We start from the raw sequence: 27824 nt of genomic DNA, 5'->3' as shown, positions 1-27824 counted from the left end.
TACCCTGGAGAGGTGGTGATGCCCCACAGCTGAGGGTGTTTAAGAGGCTTTGGGGGCCCTCAAGAACAGGATTTAACACTGGGTCAGCCCTGAGGGGGTTGGACTGCACAGGGGTGTAGGTCCCTTCCAGCTGACCTGTGCCAAACTACAGGAAGCAGAGGGAACTGAAGACTCTTTTCACTTCCCTCTTAATGCTGTCTCAGCAATGAGATGCTGTCCCAGGCCACGTCCAACAGGTAAATGGGATCTATGGCAGATGAAGTAGTAGGACACAGGATGGTGCTATTTATCTTTACAGAACAGGAAAATCTAAAGTGTCAGTGTTTACTGAAGAGATTTAATTTCTCTGACCAAAATGGTATTTATGGTATTTTTAAAAAAAATCAAACTTCTTTTAGTAAGGATTTAAAAGAAATTTTATTGATTGTTGTCCTATAAAATCATAGAAGTCTTTTAATTCCTGGAGAACTGTGTCCAGCAATAGGAAAAATGTCTTTACAAAACATTACAGCATTTTTTGGAAAAAGTAGGTATGAAAAATATATACAATGTATTAAAAAATCTGAATAAAATTAATGCTTGGATTTATACATTCAGTTATGTGTTAAACATCTGCATGTATACAATAAAATTTGTTAAAACAGTAGCAGTATTTTTACTATGTTAAATAAGTCTTTCTTCAATTTACAGTTTCTCTCATTATGTTATCAGTCTGCTTATAAATTAATTTGCAAGGCTGTATAACCACTGTCCAGGTAAGTATTTCTGTACAAAATTATTGCCTTCCTAATGTAGTGTAAATTGTTAGAGATACACATCTTTACACCCAATTCACTCACCACTCAAACCAGCATCTTGCAGGATAAAAACCAGCATCCATCCCCTTCACAGAGGATGGGAAAAGAAGAAAGCCTTGGTACTACAAGTTGTCCCCTCATTTCTAGTGAGCAATTTCCACACTGCTGCGTCAGCAGCTGGTCCTTTAAAGGGAGGCTTTGTATCGTACAAACACTCACACCTCTCTCCAGACACCTGCTCTGAAGTCTGTTCACACTTGAGTACATTTGTTCCCAGAGCAGTGAGTGCATTTCATGTTCTCCTCATCACACCCCTGCTGTGAAACACTAAGTGAAGTGCAAGACCTCCTTAGACTCCTGAGGAAACCAGAAACAACTGCCCCCACTTGCAGCAGCTATTCTGCAGTAAAACACCTGTGCTAGGATGGATCAGCAGCACCTACTCTGCACAGTGTGGTACCTTGTTCTTGCTTTCAGAAATCCTTTGCCCACAGAACCTGGAGCCAGGCTGAGCAGCTTCTTGCTATCAGAGACCACCCCCACTGGAGGCATAGCTCAGGATTCCTTGTTGAGGTTGTGCCAGCTCTGCCTGTGACAGGCGGGACATCCCTGGATTTGCACTGGAGAGGTAGGTCAGCCTTTACAAAGTACAGAGCTGGTCAGTCGAGTTCAGGTGCTGACACAAGGGGAAGTGTCCTGCAACACAGTGGCTGGGGCTGTAGCACTGCAGCTCCTTAGGAGCAGGACACCCAGCACTGCTGTTTACCACCAGCTCTGGGTGTGGGGGCAGGGGACCCAGTCCCCTACAGAGTTCTGCTGAAAACAAGTTCAGATGCTCAAAACCAGATGGAGCAAGAGTGTAAGGACGCAGTGATGGAGGAGCTGCAAAGAGTGCCCAAGACACTGCTGTAGTGTGCTCCTGGTGGAGGCAGGGTTCAGTCTGGAGCTCTCAGAATGCCAGCAGAGAAGGGATCGTGAGTCTCCAGTGTGCTGCTGCTGGATTGTGGCTCTGGTGTCCCTTGTCCCAGCCGGAGCCCATGGCAGCTGGCGCAGCCTCCAGGGTGCGGGGTGAGGATAAGGCTACACGTTGGTTTCCAGCCCCAGCAGGCGCCCCATGCGCTCCATGTTCTTGTCCAGCGTGGCCCTGCAGGTGATCTCCTTGGCACACTCTGAGGGGAACCAGCCCCTCTGGCCGTCCCGCAGCCGCTCCCCCTCGTACCAGCCTGTGGGGAAGGGACAACAGTGACACCTCTGCAGCTGACCCCACACACCTGGCTGGTGGCACTAAGGTGACCCAGCTGATGGTCATCACATACATTCTTGCCTGGCTGGGAATCAAATACCAGTTTAGGATAGCTTTGGCAGATTTTTTTAATAGAGCCAGACCAGGAATGAAATAGTACGTGCAAAGTATTGCATAATTTCACTGTTTTTTAAAATACTGTCATTCAAATATAGTTCGAAATAATGCTATAGAGCTGTAATCTGAAGAGAGCAATGCAGCACAAATGACAGGATCTCTGATTTCACAGGTAATTGAGCAACAGAAAGATAGAATTTAGCTCCTCAGGTGCTGACAGTGTCCTGCATCCCTGAGCCAGCCCTTGGTGCTATCAGTGGGCAGGTCCAGGCAAGAATCACTTTGATCTTGGGCAATACTTGATCCTGTGGAAAACCTCAGCAACCACTCTGTGCCAGAGCTGTAGCAGCAGGAAAGCCCAGGCCACGGCATGACAGACTGGGGATGGTTTTCTTGGACAACACTGGCACTCACTAAAATGTTTTTTGACAAATTCAATTTCCTATTTGTGGGCACCTCCCATGCCAAAACTGGCCAGCAGCCAGGTTCTGCAGCTGGTTGTATCTGCTTCTTCCTTTAGAAACCTGAACCCAAATGCTCACGTTTTCCTTGGAAGCTGAACCTCTACTCACTGCAAGCCCTATGCTATTAGGAAACAAGTTTTTGTAGCTGGATCCCCCCCTGCAGAGGTGACAAATGGTTACTGACAGCAAAATCCTCACTCACCATCATTCACTTTTTGATAAACCAAAACGACATCAGCAACTTGGAGAGAGAGTTCATCAGCCTGCTTGGCTGTGTACGTTCTGATGATCTCCACCTGAGCCAGTGCTGGGGAAGGAGCAAGCCAGGCTTAGTTAAACCAGTTACAGGGCAGGAGCTTTTATTACAACACATCACCATTTATTAAAAAGTTTTCCACTTTACACTTCCCCTCCCATCCCTTAGGGTAGTCCCAGCCCACCCCAGCCCCCACTGAGGGTGGTGCTGTTCCCCTGCAGAGCACGCACAGGTCCCAGCAGCTGTAACTTACTGGTCCTGTCCGTGTGGTGCCCATCGCTGTCCTGGCCCAGTGCCGTGATCCAGCGGGCTCTGTCACTCCTGCAAAGCAGAACCCAGTGTCCCGACTCAGGCCCTGGATAATGGCCACCACTGAGACTGCCCTTACTTTTTCCAGTGCCAGCATCTCTCTCTTCAGCACCTGTGAGTAACCCCTGTGTATCATCGCCTCTGTGTATTCTGTGCCTTCTTCACAGGGCAATAGAAAGTTCTCACCTAACACTGGTACTTTTGTCCTTGGGACCCACATGCCACAGAAATGACAAAACAGGACCAAACTGTGCTAAAAATCTTTGTGTCAGAGAAAACATTTCAGTTTTACCTGCACAAAACTGGCACACAACTCTCTGAACGTTTGGCCTTAAAAATTCCCTTCCCCTCCTTCTCAAAGCACAGGATAAGAGTATAAAAATAGGTAACTTAAAATACAGGAATTCTTTTCAGACTCTTGCTCTGAGTGATGATCAGCTGGACTGCCATTTATACTGCAAACAGCATAGAATAAATCAATAATAAGTCTGCAGAACAAAATGTCTTTTCATACAAAGCCCAGACAACTAAAAATGTCCTGCATTTTTTCCCCAATAAAATTGCATTTCCAAACAAGTCTGAATCATCTGCTGCCTTCATAATGAGATATTTAATAGAAAGCACTGATGATCTTTTTAGTTCCTTTCACGGTTATTCTAAACTTTGAAAGCCAACCTAAAACTATCAAATTTTCCAGGCAGGGACATGTCTGGAGCACTCCCTTTCATGTCTCTGTCCCACCTCCAGCTTCCCCCAGAACAAATGAACTCTTTCAGTGCTTGGGAGGTCATGTGGAAGTTGATGGCACGTGTGCGCCTCAGAGCAGGCACTGGCTGTTGCTGGTTTCTAAGGCCAGATACTCCTCAGTGCCCAGGAGAGCACGGAGCAGGGCTCCTCCTGCACGAACCCTGCTCTGCTCCCACTGCTGCACCATCCAGCCATCACCACCAATACCCACAGCACCCTGCTTGAGGCCCAGAGCACTCTGGGTGTGCCTGGGGACACTCCTGTGCCCCATCCTGGTGCTGTGCCCGCACAGCCCCACGGTGACACCCACCCGGCAGTGCCGACCCTCGGGGTGAGGGCCGCGAGCCCAGGGCTGGCCCTGCACAGGAACCTGCCTGAGGCACGGCAGGCTACACTGATCTCTGCAGGCAGGGTAATCGAGGCCTTACCCAGTAGTTTGAAGTAATAAACTAGAACAAGTAATAAGAATAAATAAATAAATAAATATTTACTACTTCAGCCAGGGCAAGAGGGGCAGCCTGTGGAGACAATCAGGTGAAGAAATCCCTGAAGTAACTGTACTCACTGAGTCTCTGCTCCCAGGAGCATCTCCACCCTGTCCCCGGCGTGGTTGCTGAGGAGCACGAGCCTGAAGAGGTAGGACGCAGAATTCCGTGCAGAGTGGAGCATCCCTGCCGCGTTCTTCCCGGGAGAGGAGCCGGGTTCCTCCCCGTCACACGGCACCACCAGCAGCTGCTCCCGCAGGGAGTACTCAGTGACGTTGTAACTCTCCTCACTGCAGGGCACAGCCGGGAGGAAAACACCAGGGAAAGTTTAGTTCCCATTCACTTTGTCTGGAAGCAACCGCAGTCACAGACACTGCATCTAATGCCACGTAGGGACAGTTCTTCCAGCACCTCACAGCTGCGCACGGGGGGCACCAGCTTCTGCCAGCGGGTTTGGTGTAACACAGAGCCCCCGCTTCAGCTGGGGGGGGGTACATGTTCACTGGTGTTCTGTGAACTGAACACTGAGACTGCTTTGGGGCCTTTCTCCAGAACAGCTTTGTGCACTCCCAAACAATGGACAGACAACATGCTTCTTATGGAACCAATCCTGCTCAGATGCTCTGAACCAGGGAAAGGGTTGGTTAGGTTTTTTGGTTTGAGACAGGTGGGTTTGGTTTTGTTTGAGTGTTCGGGTTTTTTTGGGGGTGTGGTTTTTTTTTAAAGAAGTTAGTTCAGTATTTTAGTCTGAATAACTCCTTAGCCAAGGGAAAATCTGGCAATCCCAGCTGGGATTGCTGCCATCCCTACCTGGGAATCTTGCATCTGGAAATGTGTCTATGCATTTGTGCAATGAATAACAAATACATTTTTTATGAATTAATCAACTAGTCTGTACATGTGCACAGCTAATCATAACAGCATTTCTTACTAATTAATCAACAGATAAACTTCTACAAATCCTTCCTACTCCTCACCTCCATCCCACAAACCAGTTGGATCAGACTCCTGCTAAAGGGACTCTAAACAGATACAAAAGCAGACAGTGCATTTCAAGCGAGCCCTCTGGAATCAATACTGCACTGATTGCCCCCACCCTTCAGCTCATGTCCTAATCCAACCCACAGCCAGGTCTGTGAGCAGGACTGGGCTGACCCTTCCTGAGCACCAGCCACACCTCGGCTGGCCTTTCCCCTTGGATCCAGCATCCCAGCACCTGCTGGCAATGACTGCTCCTCTCAAGACACTGCAGTAGTGCTTGGCAAGTATTATGTCTTTTTGTCATGATTTTTTTTTTAATCAGATTGTGCCTACACACAGGAGGGGCTACAAGGACAACTGGCAGAAGAAACATTCCCCACAAACTAAAAGCTGGGCAGTGGGGAAAAGCAGATTTTTATCCCTCTTCAAAGCCTTGTGCACCGCGACACATCCCAAGTCCCCATGTCCCCTCCTGCCCAATCCCAGAGAGCAGCCCTGTGACTGCAGAGCCCTTTGGCTCCCTCCTCTGCAGGGTCTCCAGCAGGTCAGAGCCACAGTTCCTGAGCAGTTCCAGCACACAAGAGCCGGGACAGAGGTGGGACAGAGCCAGGCAAAGGCTGCTGAGCAGGGGCTGGAGAGGAACTCTGGGTAAAGCCCAAAGCACAGCCTCAGAAATGGCCATTTTTAGCACATAGTGAGGAGAGATGTCTTAGTGCAATGTTAAGAATCTTCTGAGACTGAACTGCTCAAGGAAAACCACAAACATCCAACCTCAACTAGCAACAAACATTTCTGTCCACTGCTGTGGTGCCATGGCAACACTGTGGGTGGGAACACAGCTCACCCAGAGCTCCAGCACCGTAAACGAGCTTTGGCACTTGGCAGGGGGAGCTTCACGCTCTGGGAATCGTGGGAAGTGTGGAAGGGAAAGGACATTCCCAATACTTTATCCTTCCCAAACTTCTGTCTTTGCTAGGGCATCAAGAATGAACTTTTTAATTCGTCTGACAATTTGGAATCTCAACTGTGTTTGCTAAAAGTAAATCCTGTTTAACAAGCAGTTACTTGTAATTTGTAACCCACGATAGAGACTCAAATAACTCCTGAACTCATTCCACAGCCAGGATCATGTTAAAAGTCACTGTGATTCAAGGATTGAACACAAAAGCAGCCTTATATTGGTGAAGCTCTTACCTCTTCTTCTTAGTGATGATGAGGACGTCGTTGAAGAGGAAGAAGTACACCTGCTGCTTAGAGGTTCTTTTGGAAAAAAGTCCAGTGTCTTCTACATATGCTGTTAATTCGCCCCTTTTCACCAACCACCGTGAAGAGGAAACCAATGGAAATGGCTGCAAGGCAAGAAAATCACATTGTAATCCTTCAAAATTAGAGAATTTTTTAAAAATAGAGAACAGAGTATAATCTATTTGGGAAAAATGCTTGAATAAACTCAAAGGTCAGAGATTACAAACATGAAGAGGTTACCAAATTTTAAGGGACTCCATCATTGCTACAACACACAGGTAACAGCTGCAAATACCTGGGAATCACTCGGGCACCTGTCATCACCGCTCACTGAAAATAGAAGTGAACAGACTTGACTGGTCACACTGGGGATGGAACACACTGTGAGACCTCCTGAGGGCACAGAGCAAAGCCTGACTTCAGGAATGCTCTGCAGGGTGAGACAGGCTCCTGAAGCACTTGGGGACACAGGAGCGTCCTTGGTACCTCACAGCTCGTCTTGGAGCAGAGGTGACATTCCCTGTGCCGGTGTCACCCGGGAAAGGCGGGCAGGGTTGCACAAACCTTCCTCCCCCGGGAGGTGCAGGTACAGCCTCCTTCCCACACCTCTGACATGCCCTTCCTCGGCAGTGGGAGGGGAATGTTTCCATGGCCTTGCTGTTCTCATTAGGGGCTCCTGAAGTGTCTCAGTTACCTGCCAGGTTTTGGTTCAGATGGATAATTAGGGATCCTACAGCTCCTCTCTTTATCCAGCTCACGTGGAGCAGGAGCTTCGTTTTTCTCTAGGTGAGGACCAACACCTGCAGCAGCTGCAGCAAGACACCAAAGGATCTGAGCTGCCTGAAGATGTGCCTTTATTAATCCAAATTATTCCCAGCTGCAGGAGACACAGAGAGCACAGGAGGACTTTTTGTTTCTCTGGGCTGGGAAGGTGGAGGGAGATGTGGGACTGTCCTGGTCACACAGATCCCTTTGAGGCTGCGCCGAGACAGACGCTCCAGGCAGACCAAGTCCACACTAATGAACACAACTGCCTGTTTTCCCCTCATTTAAGCACCTTTCACATGCTTTTAATAAACATCCCTTCACACAGCTTGTCAGCTGCCTTCCCTATTCTGCATGAGCTGGCTTTTTGTATCTGTTAATCCCTTGGCTGAGCCAACTGCAGCCTGCCTGTACCTGCTGAGCCAAACCCCAACCCAGCGCTGGGACTGAGACCTCGCTGCTGGAGAACAAATATAGACTCCCTAAAACAAACCCCCACAACTTCTCTGGTGCAAAAGACGCAAAATTTAAGAACAAAAACCACTGAAACTTAATTAAAAATTTAGTTCTACAGTTGAGCCATGTACAAAAGCAAGACAAGATTTGAGTCACTTCCCTTGTGCTCCCATGAAATTCTCCACAGTTACATCTAACAAAATAATAAACAAATCCCCAAAACTCTGTGAGGCTGGGCAAGAACAGAAATACTTTAACTAATTTATAATGGCTATAAAACAGAATTACAGTCCCACGATGATTGGTTTACAAGCAAAAAATACTTTAAAAAGTTCTATTTGAGGATGAAAAAAAAATTCCTCTAATCTGTACTCCAAATGAGTTCATCCCGTTTTCCTAATTGACTCTCTTCCAGAGGCAGCTTGGTTTTACTTTAATTTTTCCTTAATTGCACCATGTCCCTGCTGCAGAAAACAGGCTCTCAGAAGTGAAAAATGCATTTAACCAGAGCGGGGCTGCCCCGTCCCACCAGGGCCTGACCCACTGCAGGGCTGGGGTTTGGATGCACAGAGGGAAATCTCACACAAAAGCACAGAAAGACAAAGCCCCCAAAGCTGCTGCTGCTGCCATGGCACCAGCACGAGCTGCTCATCACGGGGTGGGGTGGGGTGGGTCACCCAGGAGCCACAGAGCTGGGAGGGACGGACAGGGACAGACAGCATGGGAGGGACAACCAGCACGTCCCCTCCTGGGGGAAGGTGAGGGACTCCAGACCCTGCAGGCCTAGATCCCAAAAGGCTCCTGGGATCTGAGTGGAACCACAGAGCAGCTCAGCCCTGACACTGGGCTGGACTCACTGAAGACTTGAGTCTGTTACCACCCATCGCTCTGATGTCACCTGCCCTGAAGTGTTTTATTTGTTGTTGCTGTTGCTATAAGCAAATATTATTACTGTCAATTTTTAATCAAAGTTTGAGAATAAAAATACTTTAGGCAAGTTGAACATGTCTTTTTGGAGGCAGCATTTGCCTCCAGAGCCTTTCAAGAGCTGTGCTTTGAAAACCATGAACCTCCACTCACTGCATTCCTGACAATAAAACAATCTTCTCCCAAAAGAATCCTCATTATGTAACAGTGTCAGACATCAATTACAGAAACGGGATTGTAGCAAACATTGAATAGAAACAATAACTGTACTTGAAGAAGGTCCAATAAACCTCCCCTACCTATGACTGGGTCTGTTGTTATTTCCAACAAAAGACTGATTGTACAGGCTGTTTTTAATAGAAACCTGTGATATCCCACCCTTAAGGGGAAGGACAAACACTCCCAGGATCCTTCCGCGGCCTGGAAGTGCTTTCCCAGGCACACCTTTCCCATCAGGTACATAAGCAAGTCTCAGCACTGAGCAGCAGCCTTTGGCCTCTCTCCTAATGCCAAAATCTTCACAGCAGCTTTATCTTTACAGCAAGGAGTACCCTTCATTCAGTATTTATTCAAAATCCCTTGTGCGATCCTCAGCCTACCTTGATTTTGAATTCCAGCTGGGAGTTAATGGTGTACATCATCTCCGTCCTCTCCATCTTGCGGGCGCCCTCATTGCACAGGCGCACGAGCTGCAAAGGAGACAGGGGCTGAGCAGGGCCTGGGGCCTTGAGACTCCAGCACAAACTGCTGCTGCCTTGGAAAAGGCACTTCAGGGGGCACAAACCCCCAGCAGGGGCACGTCCACCACGATGAGGGGTTTGCAGGGCCCCACTGACCAGGGCTGGCCCCACAGCTGCACCGCCCCGAGATTCCCCTCACCCCAACGATCCCACAGGGCCCTGATAATTTGTGATTCTCCAGGGGGAACAAAGATTCAGCCCAAGTTCTGGCTGAGCAGGGCCGCTGCTCTGATCCAGGCTGACAATCGGCTCCAAACACACACCCTCCTCCCAGCTGGATTAACTTCCCACACTGCTCCCACACACAAACCTGGAACCACCACGGTATCATCCAGTTTGGGATCTTTTCCCAAGTAAGAACCAGTAATTCTGTACAAACCAAATCCCCAAGGCCTTTCCTGAATAAAGCAATGTAGAGCTTTTATGCTTCAGTGCTCTTCCCACCTGCATTATTTATGCAGGGAAAACATCCATTTTTCCCTGCAAGTACATAGGAATAACTCAATAACTTGAGAACATACCTTGCTGACTTCTTTCAGAGCCTGCTTGCAATTCTCGTATTTTGTTGAATCCTTGGGGGTTTTCTGGCAAATAGTCTGAAATAAAACATCAGTTACTTCAGAGGACCAAGCAGCACAGATTGCAACCCACAGACATTTCACATCTTAACTGAAATCCAGGAGCTGAATCACAGCTGTGGACTGGGATAAAGAGGGAACACTGGCCACTTGGTCACACTGAGGAATGCCTCTCTGGAAAGCTTCTGGGAGCAAAGTGATGCTTTGCACCTCTCAACATAAGGTTTACAGAACCATCTCTAAACAAAAATCAAAACTGAAAGAGTGGGAAATAAAATGCTTGATTTGCTTGTTTAGATTTCAGTCAAAGAGGGGAAGGAGGTGTAGGAAAGAAAAACCCAAAAGGGTAAGGCACCCCCAGTTACACACTGCAGGAATACTAGATTATTACATTTACCTGGAAATGTACTGCGAAGAAGAGAGAATTCAATGTCCGTGAATGAACTAACTGTCCAGGTGATCAATTAAAAAATATACAGAACAAAATGATCAGTTCTGTTTCTGCTCCTACCAGTGCTGGAACCAGAGCCTGATCACGATCTGCACTCCTGCTGGCTCCTCATTTAGTTCTGGCACCTTAACTGAAATACCACAACTCCTGGTGTGAGCTCTGCCTGACAAACACTCCCTCTGGCACTTCCATTGCTCTCTCCAAGTCCCGGGTCACTGCACAGGGAGGGACAGCTCAGTGCCACTCACACACAGCTCCCTTGGGAATGGAGTCCATCCTTCAGGTTCCCAAGGGTATTCCCTGCCAAAGCGCCCTCACCCAACCCACAGGACAGCAGGTCTTGTTTTTCAGCTGCAGGGTTCATTTCAATTCTAGCACTACATACAATTTCTGTGCTGGCTCCTCCTGAGTTTCAGAACCATTTTGACCTTTTACTGTACAATTTTCCTATTAGAATATCCAAATATTTAACTTGTGAATGGGGGAGCAAGAGGATCCAGTCCCAGTCAGCAAACAAATGCAGCAAGACTTCATAATGCACAGCCCAGGACTGGTGTGAGGGAGAAGACGTGAAGAGACTGGAGTGAACCAGAACTGAGTATGAGAGAATGTTACCACTGCAAGAACATGCAGCAAGGAAAGAGGGAAAAAGGTGTTCTCACATCCATCAGTAAGGGAAGACGAGTGACTCTCTGCATGGGGAGGATGAGGAAGGAGATCATGGGCAAATTCCGGCAATCCTCGTGGGACTCGATCCGGGACAACACCTCCTTAAACGCTGGATTTGTGGCTCTGGGGAGAAAGAGGATGAAAGAATTAGATGGCATATTTTACCAAACAACTGTGCAGTTTTACTAAATTTTAAATAAACCATTATTTTATTAAAAAGGCAGCGTGATTTGCAAGAGTCAGACCACCCCAGCCTTCAGCTTTATTCCCTTGGATCCACCAGCCCAGCACTGACACCAAACCTCAGGCACTGCCACCCCTGACCGTGAGGGGAGACCCAGGTGTGCCACACAGGGCCACTGTCACACTGCGTGACTCTGAACCGATGGAGGAAGGGGGATGTGAGCCATGACCTGTGGCAGGATGGGGCTGTGCAGCCAGGAGAGCTCCCAGTCCCCTCACAGAAGGTGCCCCTCAGGGACAGCCCAGCCTGTCGCGGCAGCACACGCCTGGCTGGGAGCCCCGGGCTTGGCACCAGAGCGCACGGCCCACTCGTGGCTGCCCTGCGGGGAGGCTCTGCAATGCTCACAGCAGCCTCTGCAGGGTTCTCTGCTGGTACACCTCGTTGGTGCAGTACTTCACATAGGGGTCGAAGGTGGAGCCCGCGTGTCTCGCCACGATGTCGCTGATGTCATCAATGAAAATGTTGTTCTGGTGCCTTGCCTCAAGTTCTTCAAAGAACCTGTGGGGTTAAAAATCAACTGCTCACTTGTACACACATACAGCATCTTTCTCTCACAACACTCACATGACACAACCCACGGTGTTATCAACTAATGACAGCTGGACTGGCCTGTGACAGGGTGAGATCATCCCTCCTTTGGCCTGGCAGTGAGGGCAATCCTGGCAGGACACAGGCCCGAGGGTGCTGCTGGCCCCTGGCAGCTCAGCAGCATCGCTGGCAGAGGCACTTCCCACTCTCCCACTGCCAGAACCAAACAGCATCACTGAGCTGGTCAGACCAGAATTTCCAGAAATGAGGTTGGAAAAGAAATGAAACTACTTCAAACACACATTAACACATTTCCTCTTGCAATTAAAGGCAGCACAACACCAGAAGTGCTCAGTGAAATACAGGTATGTGTGGCTGCTGAGCCAAGGACAAAAGCCAGGTGGTGGTGGAGCAGGACACGGTGCTCCACATCCTCCAATCCTCCACTGGAACCAAACACAGATTGGAAACACCAAAAATGGGCACAGAACCCAAAATCCTGAGCTGGCTCTTCCCCTAACCATGCTTGTTCTGACAACTTCCCTATTGTCTGTGCTCTGTTCCACATGTGAGTCTCTGGCCACTGGAAGTTTCCCACTGCTTTTTGAACTCCCAACGTTCCCAAAGCACAAGCCCTGATTTCCACGATGCCCACTGGAAATCCCCCACTGTCTGGGTGGAACAGCTCACAGATCAGCTCTGCGGGTCACTCCTCACACATGAAAAGCTGTCCTAGCTGCAGCCTTTGTACATCAGCATTCACTGCAAGAATCCTCAACTCCCTGAAGTCAACAAGCTCATAAAAAAATTCTCATATAGCACAGAAAATATTAAGGAAATACTTAGAACACATGAGCTCACATTAAGCTCCAATATTTTGAAATCTGCTTTATTTAATTTCAGTCCTTTATTCCATTTTTTCATCACTAACAGTGGCTCTTCAAATCTACCACCTTTTTTCAAGTGATGTTCTCCATAGTTTGCTTTACAAACACACCTCAAACGTGAGAGGAGCAGAACAGGACAAACGGCAGCTGATCATCCACACGTGCAGCATCAGGGCTTAGCTAAATTAAGGCGCTCTCCAGGTGTGCTTAGAGCAGCTGCTGCACGGAGTGGCTGCCAGGCGCTCACTGGGTCAGTCGGAGCCACGACAATCAAGGGGATTTCCCTGTCCCTGCTGAAGGCAGAGTCCTCCAGCACCCTTCTGTCCCCCATGCAGCCTCTTCCAAGGCACAACATGTTCTGAGTTGTCACTCAGACTTGTCCTGTGCTGTGGATTTTGGGCACATCCCACCCACTGCTCCGAGAGCTCCAGCACACAGGGACAAACCCTGGAGGGAAGAGTTCCCTGAAGTGTCACTGGGGTCCAGGAAAGAAAAAAAAAACAAAACAAAGAACTAAAAAAGAGCCTGTAAGTGTGGAGTCTGCAGTGTCTCAGGAGCCACAGCAGAGCCCCACCACTGACCAGGAACTGCCACACTGGATTTGTTACTCTCTGCTCAGACATGTTTATGGCTGGGAGAACTTCCCACTGCTGCCAATTCATTTTGCTCAGGAAATGAGGAAATCCAACATTTCCTGCTGTGTTATGGCACACTGACAAGGTGTTGGACCCTGCTGGGCCACAACTTCCACCTTTAGAATTTATCTGGTGCTTCATCAGTGACATCATCAGAGACAGTCACTGTAAGAGCAGTAAAGATCTGGGAGAGCAAAAGACTTAAGAAAGGAAAAAAGGGAAAAGAGGGACAAAGAGGAGCAGCAAATCCAAGTCCCATCTCTGAATATGTCCTATAAGGAAATCCTGCATCAATGTTTGAATCAAAAATTGTGGTTTTCCACATCTAATCTGTTAATTATTAGATACAATCAGTGAACCAGACACATCATAAACCCTTTCACTTACAATTTTAGGACAGATTGTGTCATAAAGCTCAGGACTGAGGGATGAAATGATTCCATTCAATTTAACCAATGAGGAATTTGCTGTGATGTGTGCAGCTTTTTCTGCTGAATGCCAGCAGGATTTATTTCAAACATCTCTTTCTGTTAAATTCAGAACTTTTCTGATTAAAGTTAGATCCAATTAAGTGAAAGTCAAACAGCATCATAGGACAGAATTTGATTTCCCTCATCTTGCCCTTATGTTGTTTAAAAGAACCATGCACTCTGCAACACTCCTGAAGGCCAAGGAGTAAATTCAGAAATGCAGGTTTAGCTCCAGGGTGCTGCTGACACCATCCAGGGACAGAAACCACCGGAGTGGCAGCCAGCAGAATTCAGCTGCTTCTCCCTGGAGACAGGGGCACTGGAGTAACAACCGCCAACTGGAGATAACTAGAAGTAATAAAGATTTCTGATTAGCCTCTCCAAATCTGAATCCTCTCATCAGGAACAGAATCTGAACATCTGCAACACTATTGTTATTTAGGGAAGGGGAGTGGGATTTAAAACAGTAAAAATGGGAAAAATAAACTTATTTCCATAGAATTTTTATGCTGAATCAAAATCAGTTTTTACCAAAAAAAAAAAAAAAAGGCTGAAGAGAGGGTGATTGAAGTGCTGAACTGAAATCAGTTTATCTGGTGAGTTTCCACAGTCTCAATAATGGAAACCAACGTGTACCTGCACACACAAATATAACACCAAACCCTGCAAACTCACAGCCCATAAAACACCTTTTACTGGGCAATATCCACGGAGCAGCTACAGAGTCAAACAAGGAAAAGCCGACCCTGCAGCCTGTTTGTTCCCTCTGTAACCCAACCAACTCTGGGCCAGCCCATGCCCCAGGGCCCGTCCCACTGGGGAGCCACTTGCCTTTCCAGCTATTTATAGTGCCCTGGCAGAAATCCAGAGCCATGGAAAGGCCACAGCAGCCCTGCCAAGATATCCTGTTCCAGAGAGACTCGAGACAGCAGAAGGTGCCCACAGCACCTGGTCAGAGGTGGGACCTGCAGGACAACAAATGTCCATTCAGCCAATAAATGCACCCCCAGACACTGGGACAACGAAATGGGAACGTCTTTGGTAAGTCATGAACCCATCACAGCCAGGGTGTTCATGTTCTGTGATTGTAGCATTAGGACACAGCGTTTAAAAACAGTGAGAACCTGTTAAAATGTTTTTGTTAGTATCTTTTTCTGCTAATGCTGATCTGGTATCACAAAAGCATTTGCCTTTTGCTGGCCTAATGGCAGAGAAGGCACAAATGCTACAGCTTTCCTTTCTCCTACAAACTTGGAGATTTGACCCTGCAGACCAACTGCTCCTCAATTTCCCTGTAACTCCTCTTTCCCCAGCGGCTCCTGGGGAGCTGTGTCCTCTCTTGCCCCACCTCCAGACCCTGACACGGATTTCTCAGACTGCATTCCTGACTCATTCCTGGCTGAGCTGTTCCCTGGCATCCCCAGCAGCCCAGCCCAACAGCTCCTGACCAGGGCTGGACCTGTGTGAGTTTGGGTTCCAGCACTTCTGAGCTGCACATCACACAAGGGCCAATGGAACTCCAGCTGTCTGAAGCCACCTTCCGAGAGTTTTCCATAAACACCCACAGCCTGTGCTGCACAGATTGGTCCTCTCCAGTCCCCTTTGTCAGAGACATTCCAGGGAGCTCCCAAAAGCAGAGACCTCTCTGCATTTTGCTTCCAACAAAGGCAGCTTTGTTCCCCAGGAATGGCCCTGTCAGGCACTACAGGCCTGTCCTGGTGTTGCTGGAGAGTTTCCATTAAACACGATCCAAGTCAAAGTTCCTAGACAGAAGCTTTAAGCAGTTTTGACTGAAGGTTTTTATAAAGTATTTTTATCAGCTCAAGTTCTTCAGCTCACCAAACTTTTGTCCAAGCAACCAAAACCACTGGTAACTACACTCATACCCAGGTCTTGGACTTTCAAGCAACATCAGCTTAAAATATGGACAAATGGGAGAGATGCTCCATTTTCTAACAAAAGGGTGGATTCTGCTACTTTGAAACACCTTGAAAATGGAAAGCAACAATTTGGAGATAGCAAGAAAGAGGCTTCTGGTTTAAAATCACTTCCATTATTTACACAAATGACGTTGCTCAAAGCCAGCACGAAGTTTTGTTTTAGTTTAACAGTATTGCACAACTTGGGAAAGAAATTGTGTTTTCATTTAAATTTAAAAAGGAGTTATGACTTCTGATTGTACCCCAAGTCATAAAAAACCAAGTTCTTAAACCATTAGACTTCACAGACAAGAAAGAATAAGATTATAGTTCTAGGCTAGTGTGGTATTTTTCCACTCTTTTTTTTCCTCCCCCTCCCACTTCCTTTGAAGACTATTAATCAAAAGGGATGTTAAGAGTTCCCCTACGAGTGCTGCTCTCCCCACCCCCATTATCCTTTACTTTTACACCTCACACTTCATGCAAGGAGTACCTTTAAAAGGAACTTTTCCTTGAAAATAAAGACTTTGGTAAGCTGCAGTCCCCTGACTGGGGCGGCTCTGGGGCCACACAACCCCCAACCTCTGGCAGAAGACCTCAACTGCAAGAGAAAAAGAAAGGGGAACGGGGAGGAGAAAGCAAGGTTCCCCAACCCAACCCAAATGTACTCCTGCTCTGTAGCTCCTGAACTGGGTTTGCACTTGACGCAACACATCAGCTTCCATGAAATGAGATCTTGTTACTGCATGAATTTCAGAAGACAAAAGTCGAACTGCTGCCCAACAATGTCAAGTTCCAGAGACTTTGTGGTGTCTCAGAGAAAGAAGTCAAGAAATTACTTTATCATGACTGGGAACATGGAACTTCTCAAGTTCCACCAAAGTAAATGAGGGTTAAATGCTAAAGAATTCAGAATTTTGCAATTGCTACAAAGGGGACAAAAGAAGGGGGAACAAAATAAAAAAACATTCAGAATCCTTATTCAACCTTCAGCCCCCCTTCTGAAAGGAGGCCAGTATTTCTGTTCCACAGGTAAAGAGATCTGTGTAAAGCTGTACAGAGTTACAGCTGGGACCACTCCGTACCTTCACTAGGCCACGTGCAACCTTCAGCCACTATGCTCACTTCAGACTGGAAATCAGGGATAAGAAAAGCAAACCAGACATTTTGATGTTTTAGCTATGTAGAACACAGTAATCCACTTGCTGCTGGGAACGCAGAACAAATTGCAAGGAAGCAAAGCCGCATTAAGCAACTTTTTTTGAAAGAGAGTGTGAAGTACTCTGAGAGTACATACATATGCATGTCTGGATTAAATAACATTGGCAGTAATTACCAGCCACAAACAAGACTTTTCTGCATTTGTATCATGTAAGATCTGCCATTTCCTCCTCTTTAGGCACTATCTGTAGCGTGTCTGTTTCCCTTGCTGGCTTCAGGCTGAAGGAATGTGCCCAAAAGCAGCAGCAGCAGAGCAGCTCATCCCCGTGGCAGCAGAGCCAGGCCCTGGTGCTCACACAGGGATGGCAGTCCCAGAGCACAGCGTGGCCTCAGGACAGCACCCTCTGCACCACCTGGCAAGAGCCAGCTCCTCAGGGCAAGTATGAAACTCCAGCTCAACTTTTAACAGCTCAACAAGGCAGACTAAGCTTTATTTGATGCACTGGAAGGACCAGGTTGGAATGCCTGATGTGTCAGCATTTAGCTCAGAAATGTTTAGATTTGAAGGATGCTGATTTCCACTACAATTCACTCTGTGCTTTCCTTCCCTCCCCATTTTCAGAGACAAATCCCAGGCCAGCCCCATTAAAGGTGAGGCTCTCACACTCCAGTCTCTGCCGCTTGTACTTTCCCTCTTCAAACCAGCAGGAGTTTTGGAAGAAATGGTCACCACTAAAATGGTTACCTCAGCTTCCAAAAAGAAACCTGCTGCTATGTTTAAGGATGTACAGTTCTGTTAACTACAGAAATGCCACGCTTACTTTTTGCTTGCTTCATAAACATCCGTGATGTTGGAGAAGAGGTGGTGGCTCTCTGTTTTGGTCATTGTGAGGCTCAGTTCCCTGGAATTTTTAAACATCCGGATCAGGATCTCCAGGCTCAGCAAATAGGAGTGCTCAGAAGATATCACCTCAAATATTGCCTGCAAAGTGGAGGGGGAAAAGAAGAGATTTACTAGTGACTGGGCTTTTTTCCTTAAAAACAAAAGAAAATGTTGAGCAGGGGTGCAAAGCAAAGTTTTGGATGTAAGCTAGAGTTAATGACAAATATTCATCTCTGTAATAGCTGCATCATTAATTAGAATTAAATTATTTAATACTAGAAAAAAGAGTCTTTTTAAAGAAGTCTATATTCAGAGTTTTCAATGCAACTGCAAACCAGGAGTTTAAAGACAACAAGTGTGAGCCCAACAGCACAGGAGTGAGGCTGCAGGCACGAGGCTGAGGTCCCTCAAGCTCTTCCCACACTGGTAATGAAGTCATCAGCATAGGCAGGAATGGGGCAAAGACACTTTGCTTCTGATGTGCAAGGGAGGGAGAGAGATTCATCTCACCATGATCCAAACACATTCTGGAGAATAAAAACCAGAGAAGGGTGCCTGACACACACCCAGGGGCTGGGGGCAGCTCCCTGGTGCTTGCTGGGCATCCCTGGGTGGCACCTGAAGCCACACTGGGGTTCGTCTGCACAAGATCAGGGTCAGCAGATGTGTGAACCCCTAAGCACAGTAACACTCTCAGGGGGCCAGGGTGCACCCTGCAGTTGGTACACACATACACAAGTACTTTCAGCTTGCAAGAAAAGATCTACTGAAAATCATTTTAGTTCAAATCAATCTGTGACACATTTTCTTTAGCCAAAATATGCACAGAGATCCATCTCACTAACAGATTCTGAAAGATGGGATGTGTATGAAGACAGGACATGGACATCAATCAAGGCAGAAAACCAATAAATATATTTTTCTGCAGTGACAATGTATATAATATAATTACAAAATAATCTAATAGGCTCTAAAAAGCAATTTAAAGAACAGATACAGAATAAATGATAGAAGGCAGTTTAAAAGAAATACAGCAAAAGCATGACTTGGTAATGTAACTACAGCTTAAGAAGATTTATTCAGGCTCCCTCTGAAAGAATTGACCTCTAAAATTCAAATAAAATCCCCTCAGGCCTGAAAACATTTTTGGTAACATTAAAGACTTTACATTTAAAAGGCATCCAAAGAACCTGTTCTTTTTGAAAGGATGCAAGTATGGCTCCAGGAAACACAGACTAAAGGCTCCTAAAGGATATTACTGAAATATATGCCTTGTCTCAGAAGCTTCCCAGCAGGAGGAGGCTGAGGTATGTCCTGAAGAGGAATAAAGATACTGGGGGAAATTCCCATGGCAGGTAATGCTACAGTGTTCCTACTAAAGCCCTGTGTTTCCTGTGGAAGGACATACCTCAGCAAGGAGCTGCAGGGACACAGCTGCCTAGGCCAGGCTATGCTTTTCAACACCTCTCATTCACTTTGACATAGCCCCTGTAGTGAGGAAGGAGGGTACAGCAGATGAAGGGGACACAAGGAGCAAAGGGGGAGAGGAAAGTGGATGAAGAGGACAAAATGAGCGAAGGGGAAAGAGAGAGAGAACAGACAAACACCCCAGTGCTGCTGCTGCCCCATTCCAGGGCACAGGAACCAGCTGGGTCCCAGCAGGTACACGGCGCTTACGTGCCCAGCACTGCTCACAGGGACTCTGTAAAAGCTGCTCTTTGCTCCTCACTGCTATAAAAATTCACGTGCCACCTCCTCCCTCTGTGAGCTAAAGGTTAATGTCACCCCTTCCCTGGCACAGCAGCGATCCTGGTGCTGCTGGGCTGGAGCTGGTGCAGGGAACACCCAAGGAGCCCCTGGCAGGGACACAGGCACCTCAGCACAGACTGGGTTTATTTTTATTCCCTGAGGAGAGAGGACACTTCACTGGAGGGCAGGAAGCCAAGCAATGGGCTCTTATCAATGTCTCCTTATCAACAAACAGAGCATTGACCCAGGCCAGCAGTGCAGCCCTGAGCAATCAGCCCCAAAGCACAGAGAGTACCTCCTGTCTTTTCCTTTCCTCCTGGCTGATCGCTTCTGACAATCCATTCTTCTTCACCTAAAAAAATAAATCAATCAATATCTTTCATACCTTTTGTGGGAAAATGTGATTAAAAAGAGATACAGGACTATCAAAACAAAGCGAAGCACCAAGGAGGGCCTGGCTCTACAGGAGTGCCAAACACAAGAGCCCAGATCAGGAGGGACAGGAAGGGACGGGAAAGGGCCACAGCAGCACACAGGTGGAAGGCCCTGTTCTCTTCATGGAGCAGAGACACATCACAGACACAAGACCTCACATGCACTTCCCTCTTCCCATTTCTGTCAGTCTTCCCCAAAAGCTCCTAACAATCTCACCAACAGCTTTCTCTTCTTGCTCCACCTGTTCCCTGGAATTTTAAAGGACATACTATTCCTCATTTTATTCCTGCACACCAAGCCCCACAATGCTGGACAGCAGGAATAAAGAGGTGGCACACTTTGGGCTGCACACTGAAGTACAGACTCACAGGTAAAGGAACATCAACACTCCAGCATGGGAGCCACTGTCCTGTGGAACACAAGTCACAGATTCCCGTGGCACCACAAGGAGATGCTTCTGGATGCTGAGCAAGAATTAGATGCCTTTCTATTAAACAATTAAAGTACATTTCAATCAGCAGCCCGAATGCTTCAGAGCATTCCCGAGGAAGTGCAGTGGCACTGAAAGGTGCAATGTTACTTTTTTCTGGATGCAGTGCAAGAGTTTTCAAAAAAATACACCAACACAGGAAATACCTACAAATACAACCCCCAGATTTCAGTGCTCCCTGTCAACACAGACACTGCCAGTGTCCAGGGAGGTCCATGTGGCACCTGCTGAATTCATGCTCCAAACCGCAGCTGTGCTGTGTGGTCACTGCTGTCACACATGGGTGTGTCTCACCAAGTACACATGAATTCATGGTACAGGAACTCACAGGCCAAGGGCCCAGCCTTACACTCCCAATCAACAGCAACACTTCCAAAGAGACAGAGGCCTAGATATGGAGACTAGTGTGGGCATTTTTGTGAAAGAAAATTCAATACCTAATTTTGACATCTCCAAAACGTTTAAGCTGAAATAACCTAAAAAATGTCACATGTGATACTAAGCAAACAAAAACTTCATTTAAGCTAAGAATATGACGAGAAGGAATGGAAGAGGCCCAACAACACAGCTACCAAAGCTGTCTGTCATCACACTGGACTGGCTTTTCCCCAGCAATAACTGATTCAACCATGGAGATGACGAGCAAAGGATGAAAGGAGGACAGGTGAACTCTAGTTAGGGACAAAAAGTTCCTTCAAAACAAGGAGGTGCTGAACGGGGGGAACTCACCAGAAATCTACTGAGTGGCTGCACATACCCAAAGCGAACATAAGCCCTTTGATACAGGGAGAGAAAGGGGAGCCAATGCAGAGATCAGCCCTGAAGGCCCCCACAGTCACACCAGGGGTCTGGGCTGGTGCCACGGAGAGGAGGCAGCCCTGGACAGTGACCCCGTCTGTGGCTCCATAAAGCCACTCACAGCAGCTGATTTTTACATGAAAGAGAAACCAGTCACAACCAAGATCAATCTCTGTTTCACATGTGTGAATACACTTCAGCAAGACAGAAACACTCTTTTTTATTACTGTTATCATAAAGAATTTGACAATTCCATACCTGAAGGGCACTACCCCTCAAATACAGCGTGGTCAGAGCTGCACCAGCTGGCAGGGAAACCTCCTACAGAGAGAGGGGATCCCTCTGCATCTGTCCTCGGTTTCCCAGCACAGGCACTGCTAACAAACACCAGAAACATTATCCTCCTCCTCTCCTAACATATGCTGAACCCGGGACTGACATTTTCCAGCTGACTTCCTGCGACAACTCCAGACTCACTTTTTAACTTTTTAATACACATTGACAGCATGTAATTTTTCCAGAGTTATAAACACAGTCACTATGAGTCTCAGATTCCCAGATTTTGTTTTCTCCATGCACCACCTTTTCCCACATACTCCCCACTTCCAATCCTGCAAATCAAATACAGACAGTGCACAAGTTTCTGTGCAAGGAGCAGTAAAGAACAAGTCAGTTTCTCTAAGAGAAGCACAGCACAGAACAGTTCTCCTTCTGAGATGGTCTTCATGCTATTTTTGTCTCACAGCAAATTTGTGTTTTGAAATTATCATTATTATTACTAGATAGCATTCCTTCCAAAATACCGCAGCTGTTGAACATTTAACTGCTAGTTTGCCCAGAAGGCAGAAAAAACAATTTGACTCCATTACAAACACTTTTTTTGCAACATGAAGCAAATGAACTACATTTAAAGTATTTGACTGTTGAAAAAAAGAAAATTGAAGCACTTCTTTTCAAAACCACATTGTCTTGTCTTCTTTGTAATTACTAAATCAGAGAGATTCATCTTTCAATACTTTAAACTGCAAAAGGTCATCAGCATCTCTAAGACAGCTCTGCTATTCAGACCACCTAACCAGCCTTAGAGGATCTCCCTGAGGCTTAATCCCTCATTTATTGGCATATACAGAGCTGATGGTCCAATACTCCAGGTGATCTTGTCATAGCATCATCTCTCTAATGCCAGAGATGAGGATCTACAACATTACAAGTTACATAAACAAAAAACAACCCCAAACCCTTCATTTCAGGGATATCCCTCCAGAAGCCACAGAAATTATCAAAGAATAACCACATAAACACAGAATTTTTATGGTTCCTTCAGTCCCAAAATTATGTGTACAAGAAAGAGCTGTGGCAGTATCACCTGTTATCAGTAATTTGTCAGGTTATTAACCGGGAAGGCAGCAGGACTGCAGCACTGAGGGAACAGCTGAATTTACTTTGTTTAACGATGCTGCTCCGCCAAAGCCCTGCAGATGCTTCCCAGCCTGTGCAAGGGACAGCACAGCACCACCAGCTCCCCTCTCCACTTCTTAAAATGCTTTCCATTAAACATCTGCACTTGAGTCAGCTTAAGAGCTGGTGTGGAGTGATTTAGAACAATTCAGCAGCAACTTGTTTGTAACTAACTGAAGCCTTTCTTTAGTACAACTCACCCTTTTAGTGAACTCACACAACCCTTTTTTTAATGGATGAGTAAAACTGTGTCTTTGCCAAATACAGGACTCTAAAATTACCTCGGTTTCATTGGTTTTTATGTGATAAAAAGGCCAGTAACTGATTGGGACTTCCATGTCGTTCTTATGAGATGAAAAAGATGATGACAAATTTCAGCCAAAAACTCCAGCAGTGAGTAAGAGAAGACTTTGCTTCAACCCACCCTGAGATCCTCTCTCAGGCCAGACAAGGATCACAACTCACCACAGAGAGCTGGCTCCACGTTGACCTCAGGGGCTTATAGTGAAAAACAACCTTGTCATCCAACTTCTGCTCTTGGGGCTCAGACTCTTCATCAGAATCTATGTCCAGAGCTTTTTCCTTATAGTTCTGATATAATACAGCATTTTCTGTCAAATAATAACAGTATGTCAGTCATTGCTAGAAAGTTAGTTTAGTTGCTCTCATAAAAATTTAAAGTAACATTGAAACAATGAAAGAAACCAAAGTGTCACTGTGCTGCTCACACTCCACGAGACAAAGATAGCATCTGATTTGGGCTGGACAATGGTGCAGTACAGTGACAATGGATCACTGTACCCAAAGATCCTCCCAGACCGAATTAAAGAACAGATGTGGCCTTTGTCAAGAAAAAAAATAGCAAACAATTTTTTCTTCCTTGGTTTGCTGTACCCAGTTCTGTAATTAACCAGCAAATAAAAAATGGGATTGTGTGTCAGTGGAGCAGTCACTGATCTGCAGCTCTCACTGTTGTCATGTCCATGAAAAGCACATTGCCCACGCCAACCTTTCTTCTGTCAACTTTAAATGCTGTCTTCACATTCCACTGTTTCCCAATTTCAGAGATCTGAGCTTAGAACTATTCCAAATAGGAAGTTAAAAGCTTGCCTGAGTAAGCATGAGACCTATGAACCTTAAGACCAAATACACTCATCATGTACTTGAGTTCTGCCATCATTAATTCAGTACTATCAGTGGCAAAGGAACACAGGCGTGGAGCACTCCTGCTGTTGCCCAACCTCCCTGGCCACACACCCCTCGCAACAGCAGTGAGCAAGGGCAGAAATTCAACACCACAAAAACCCACAGATGCATGAAGCCATTAAGCAGGCAGGCTCTGAAAGGTACTTTCAGATGGGCCAGGCTTTGGATAACATCCAATCTTCCCCTACAAGAGAAAGGGCAACTGAAGCTGAAGTTTGGCTGCTCCAGGCATGGCCCCAACTCCTGCAGTCCCACACCTGGCTGGGTGGGTCTGTCCCACCTGCTCAGACCTACAGCCCTGCCCCAGTGCCAGACAGGTGTGGCCTTTGGAGCAGTTCTTTGGGAAGGGTCTACAGAGTTTATACACTTTTAACAGAGGAAACTGTTCCAGCAACTGACTTCTGGGAGGCATTACAGAAAAAGTTATTAGCTGGGATCATCCAAGACAGAAAGGAGCCATTGGAAGAGAATCTAAAAACCATCACCAGGAGATAGTGTGAGAAGAGATAAAGAGTAGGAAAGGGGATGATGCAAAGAGAACACAGTGGGAAGCTTTGAAAACAGAAACAAAAGGAAGGTAACACAGCAGCTGAGATAACCTCAAAGACGCATTAAGCAGAGAAAAGCCAAGAGAGTAGCAGTTATTATAACAGAACTTCTCTGGACTCATCACAGATGTTTTTCTTTTTGAAATATTGGGAAAAGCAGCAAACTTGGCAAAGCCCAGAATTAATGAGTAACACAAAAATACAGATCCACAGTGTTTTTCTGGCACTTAAACTTGAAGCCTAGGTAGCAAGAAAAGAAAATGCTTACAGAGTCCAAAGATTCACCCCAGCACCCTCAGCTGATGAGAAGGCAGAAACAGCTGTGTGAACCACCAGCCCAGAGTAACGATTCAGGTGTGCGCTGCAGGGATGGCCCCAAACCCATAAGGGATCCACAATCTCCTGCACCTGGGCAGAGTCCCAGGGAACAGGCAGGAAGGCAGTCCCACATGGAGGAACCCACTATGGAACTGCACAGAACTGTCCAGGGCTGAGGCAAACACCCAACAGATTGCTTTTTGGGAGGGACAGGAGCTTAAGCGGAAAAGAAGCCCTTGACACACCTTTTCAGCCTGTATTTTATAGTCTTTAAAATATCCCTAAGGTATGTCTAGTGCCAAAACTATGGTCCCATACTGCAATCAGTTTACTGAAAAACAAGGTACTGAGTCTTTGACTCTATACAAACAAGTGTGCGAAACAATCCTGAACTTCATTTCCCTTGGAAGTTATTAGCAAGTCTGGACAGAACAGGGCTCACCTTCCCCATCGAATGTCCCTTGTCCTTTCAGCATCTTCTTCAGATAGTTTTAACAGAAAAGAGAAACACGTTAGAAGGAGGAGAATGCCAAATAATCACAGTAACAAGAACTTCTGTTTTATTCAAGACTTGGGCTCCGAATCAACAGGCCCTAATCTGTGAACTTCAGATGTTGGACAGGAGTTCAGTGAACACAACTGTGTCACCACAGAAAGTGAAAAGCTGCTCTAGTTTCATTTCTCTCATGCCTTGGTTATATGTGTTTTCCCTGTGTTTCAAAAGTACACTATACCGGCTTGAGAAGGGTTCAGTGAACTTGCAACTCATCCCACTGTCTCGGGGCTTTCCGCGAAGGCGCAGCACTGAGGCTGCCCTTCCACACTCTACAAACAACAACCACTCTGAGTTCTTTGTAAAGGAGCCTTCTGAGAGCACAACAAATCTCTGAAATAGAACAGCTGTTCTGGTGCAACAAGCACGAGGGCCCGAGAGTCTATTTAATAAAACACTACTTGCAGAGAGCTCTGTAAGGACAGGACAGCATCGTGTCCTCCTATCTTAAACATAAGTCACTGTTCTAAGTCCAGTACCAAGCCGAACCACCCCACACTCTGCAGCTGTTTGCAATTTCATCGATTTCTATTTCACTGCTTGCAGTATTTTCACAGGAGCATCCACTACCACAATTTCAAATTGGCTGAAAACTGCCATAAAGCTGGTAATTATTTTAAAAGTTACAGCATCAGCTCTTGGCTTGAACTACACAATTCCAAGCACTCCACAGAAATCTGCAAAGATATGTCATACAGTAACAAATTATATTTAAAATAAGGAAATACAATATTACAATATGATAAGTAAAAGAATACTATCACTATGTCTTTATAATTTAATACACTAGCATTCAATATAAGTCTACTACGGGTTTCTAAGGGATTTACAACCAAAATTTAAAAACAGGCATGCTGCTTTTACTTCCAGGCATTAAAATTAAGATACCCAAAGTGATTTCTATCAATTTAAAAATTACTCGGTGACTTTTAAAAATACTTTAAAAGTAATGTCTCAGATAGAGGAGTGAGGGAGAAAGTTGATTTTTCTGTCTCTATTCCAGCATGAAGATTTCATTAAGACAATGTCCCTTTTTTTTTTTTCTGTTTATTCCTTTCTGGGACACAGGTTTTAAGCCAGTGATTCGGTTGTGAAAACTGGAGAATCTGTCAGGAAAGGCTCTGAACCTCCTGAATTTCAACAGAGCCGCGTCCCTGCTGTCTCCGACACTTCGCTTGGAAAACAGCACTTGTAAGGCTCACAGTAACTACGAAAAGTTTTGTGATAGCAAAAAAACAAACTGAAAACCCCCAGCATTTATGGAAAATGCAGAATCAGCAGGCCACGCTCCCGCGGAGACCACACCTTCAGCCATCAGCGCACCTTACCTTTATCCTCCCCAGGCTCGAGAACTTCTCTTTATCTTCAACCACCGCTTTCAGGATGGGCTGGGACATTCTGTTTTTCTTCTTGCAGTTGGCGGAGCCGTCCAGGTCCACGCCGCTCACCACGGCCCGGCGGTAGGACGTGGAGCGCAGTCCGCGCCGCAGCGCGCCCGGGCTGCCCGGGCTGCCCTCGGGCTCGTCCTCGGGGTCGCTGCCCAGGGGCAGCCGGGGGGCCTCCACCAGGCTGCGCACCTTGAGCCCCCGCTCGTGGCCCTGGGCCCGGCCCGCGGGCCGGCTCTCGGCCAGGCTGCGCGGGATGAGCTGCTGCGAGCCCACCCTGCGCGCCGCGGGGCTGTGCGTGCTCAGCAGCGCGGGAGGCTCCGCGCACGGCACCGCCGGCGGCCCGGCGGCCCGGCCGCTCCCGGGGGGCTCCGGGCACGGCGCGGGGGATCCCCCCGGCACCTCCGGGGGCTCGGCAGCCCGGGGGCACGGCGCGGGCTGAGCGCTGGCTCCAAACACGATCCGCTCCTGCTGCGGGGCCAGCGCGGGCAGCCCCGCGGTCCTGGGCGGCCGCGGCCGGCGGCCCTGCCCGCTGCCCGGCGGGGGAGATGGTGCCGTTGGCGGTCGAACCGACGGGGCTGTCCGGAGCCAGCGGGAGCACCTGGGACCGCCCCTCCGGGGATAGCGCGGACGAGCCCGGCGGCCGCACAGTCCCGTTGGACACCGATCCCATGGCGGGGCTGCCGGGCGAGGGGCTGCCGGTGCCGGCGGGCTGAGTCACGGAGAAGGCGCACCTGTCCTCCACGGGGAAGTCGGTGACGAGCACTCCGCTGGGGCTCTGGTACGACTGCGGCCGCGGCTTGCTCCAGGCGAGGGGCTGCGGGCAAGGGGTCGCTCGCCGCCTCCAGCGCGGCGCGGCGGGGCCCGCCGGGGGCTGCCCGTCCATCGCCGCCCGCCCGGCGCCGCTCGCGAGGGAGGCGGGCGCGG

The 27824-nt window shown here is 47.4% G+C and overlaps 1 protein-coding gene across 2 annotated transcripts; it reads right to left on the bottom strand.

Annotated features, from left to right (window-relative positions):
- Nucleotides 1–398: 398 nt before the first annotated feature.
- Nucleotides 399–27605, bottom strand: ARHGEF26 (Rho guanine nucleotide exchange factor 26). 2 transcript variants are annotated; one of them, XM_010397451.4, is made up of 14 exons: nucleotides 26841–27605; nucleotides 25402–25435; nucleotides 23353–23498; nucleotides 20002–20058; nucleotides 17896–18056; nucleotides 11820–11972; nucleotides 11224–11353; nucleotides 10054–10128; nucleotides 9392–9481; nucleotides 6594–6748; nucleotides 4499–4708; nucleotides 3131–3198; nucleotides 2824–2928; nucleotides 399–2020 (listed from the first exon to the last, which is right to left on the bottom strand). In XM_010397451.4, the coding sequence occupies exons 1-14, from the start codon at nucleotides 26907–26909 to the stop codon at nucleotides 1878–1880; spliced, it is 1596 nt and encodes a 531-aa protein (XP_010395753.1). In that variant the 5' UTR covers nucleotides 26910–27605; the 3' UTR covers nucleotides 399–1877. The 2 variants fall into 2 exon arrangements, with proteins under 2 accessions (XP_010395753.1, XP_010395754.1); XM_010397452.4 differs by lacking the exon at nucleotides 20002–20058 and having other exon boundaries at nucleotides 25402–25438.
- Nucleotides 27606–27824: the final 219 nt, after the last annotated feature.

Source organism: Corvus cornix, chromosome 9 (assembly GCF_000738735.6).
Source record: "Corvus cornix cornix isolate S_Up_H32 chromosome 9, ASM73873v5, whole genome shotgun sequence".
Lineage (NCBI taxonomy): Eukaryota > Metazoa > Chordata > Aves > Passeriformes > Corvidae > Corvus > Corvus cornix.
This window is presented reverse-complemented; position numbering and strand designations above follow the sequence as displayed.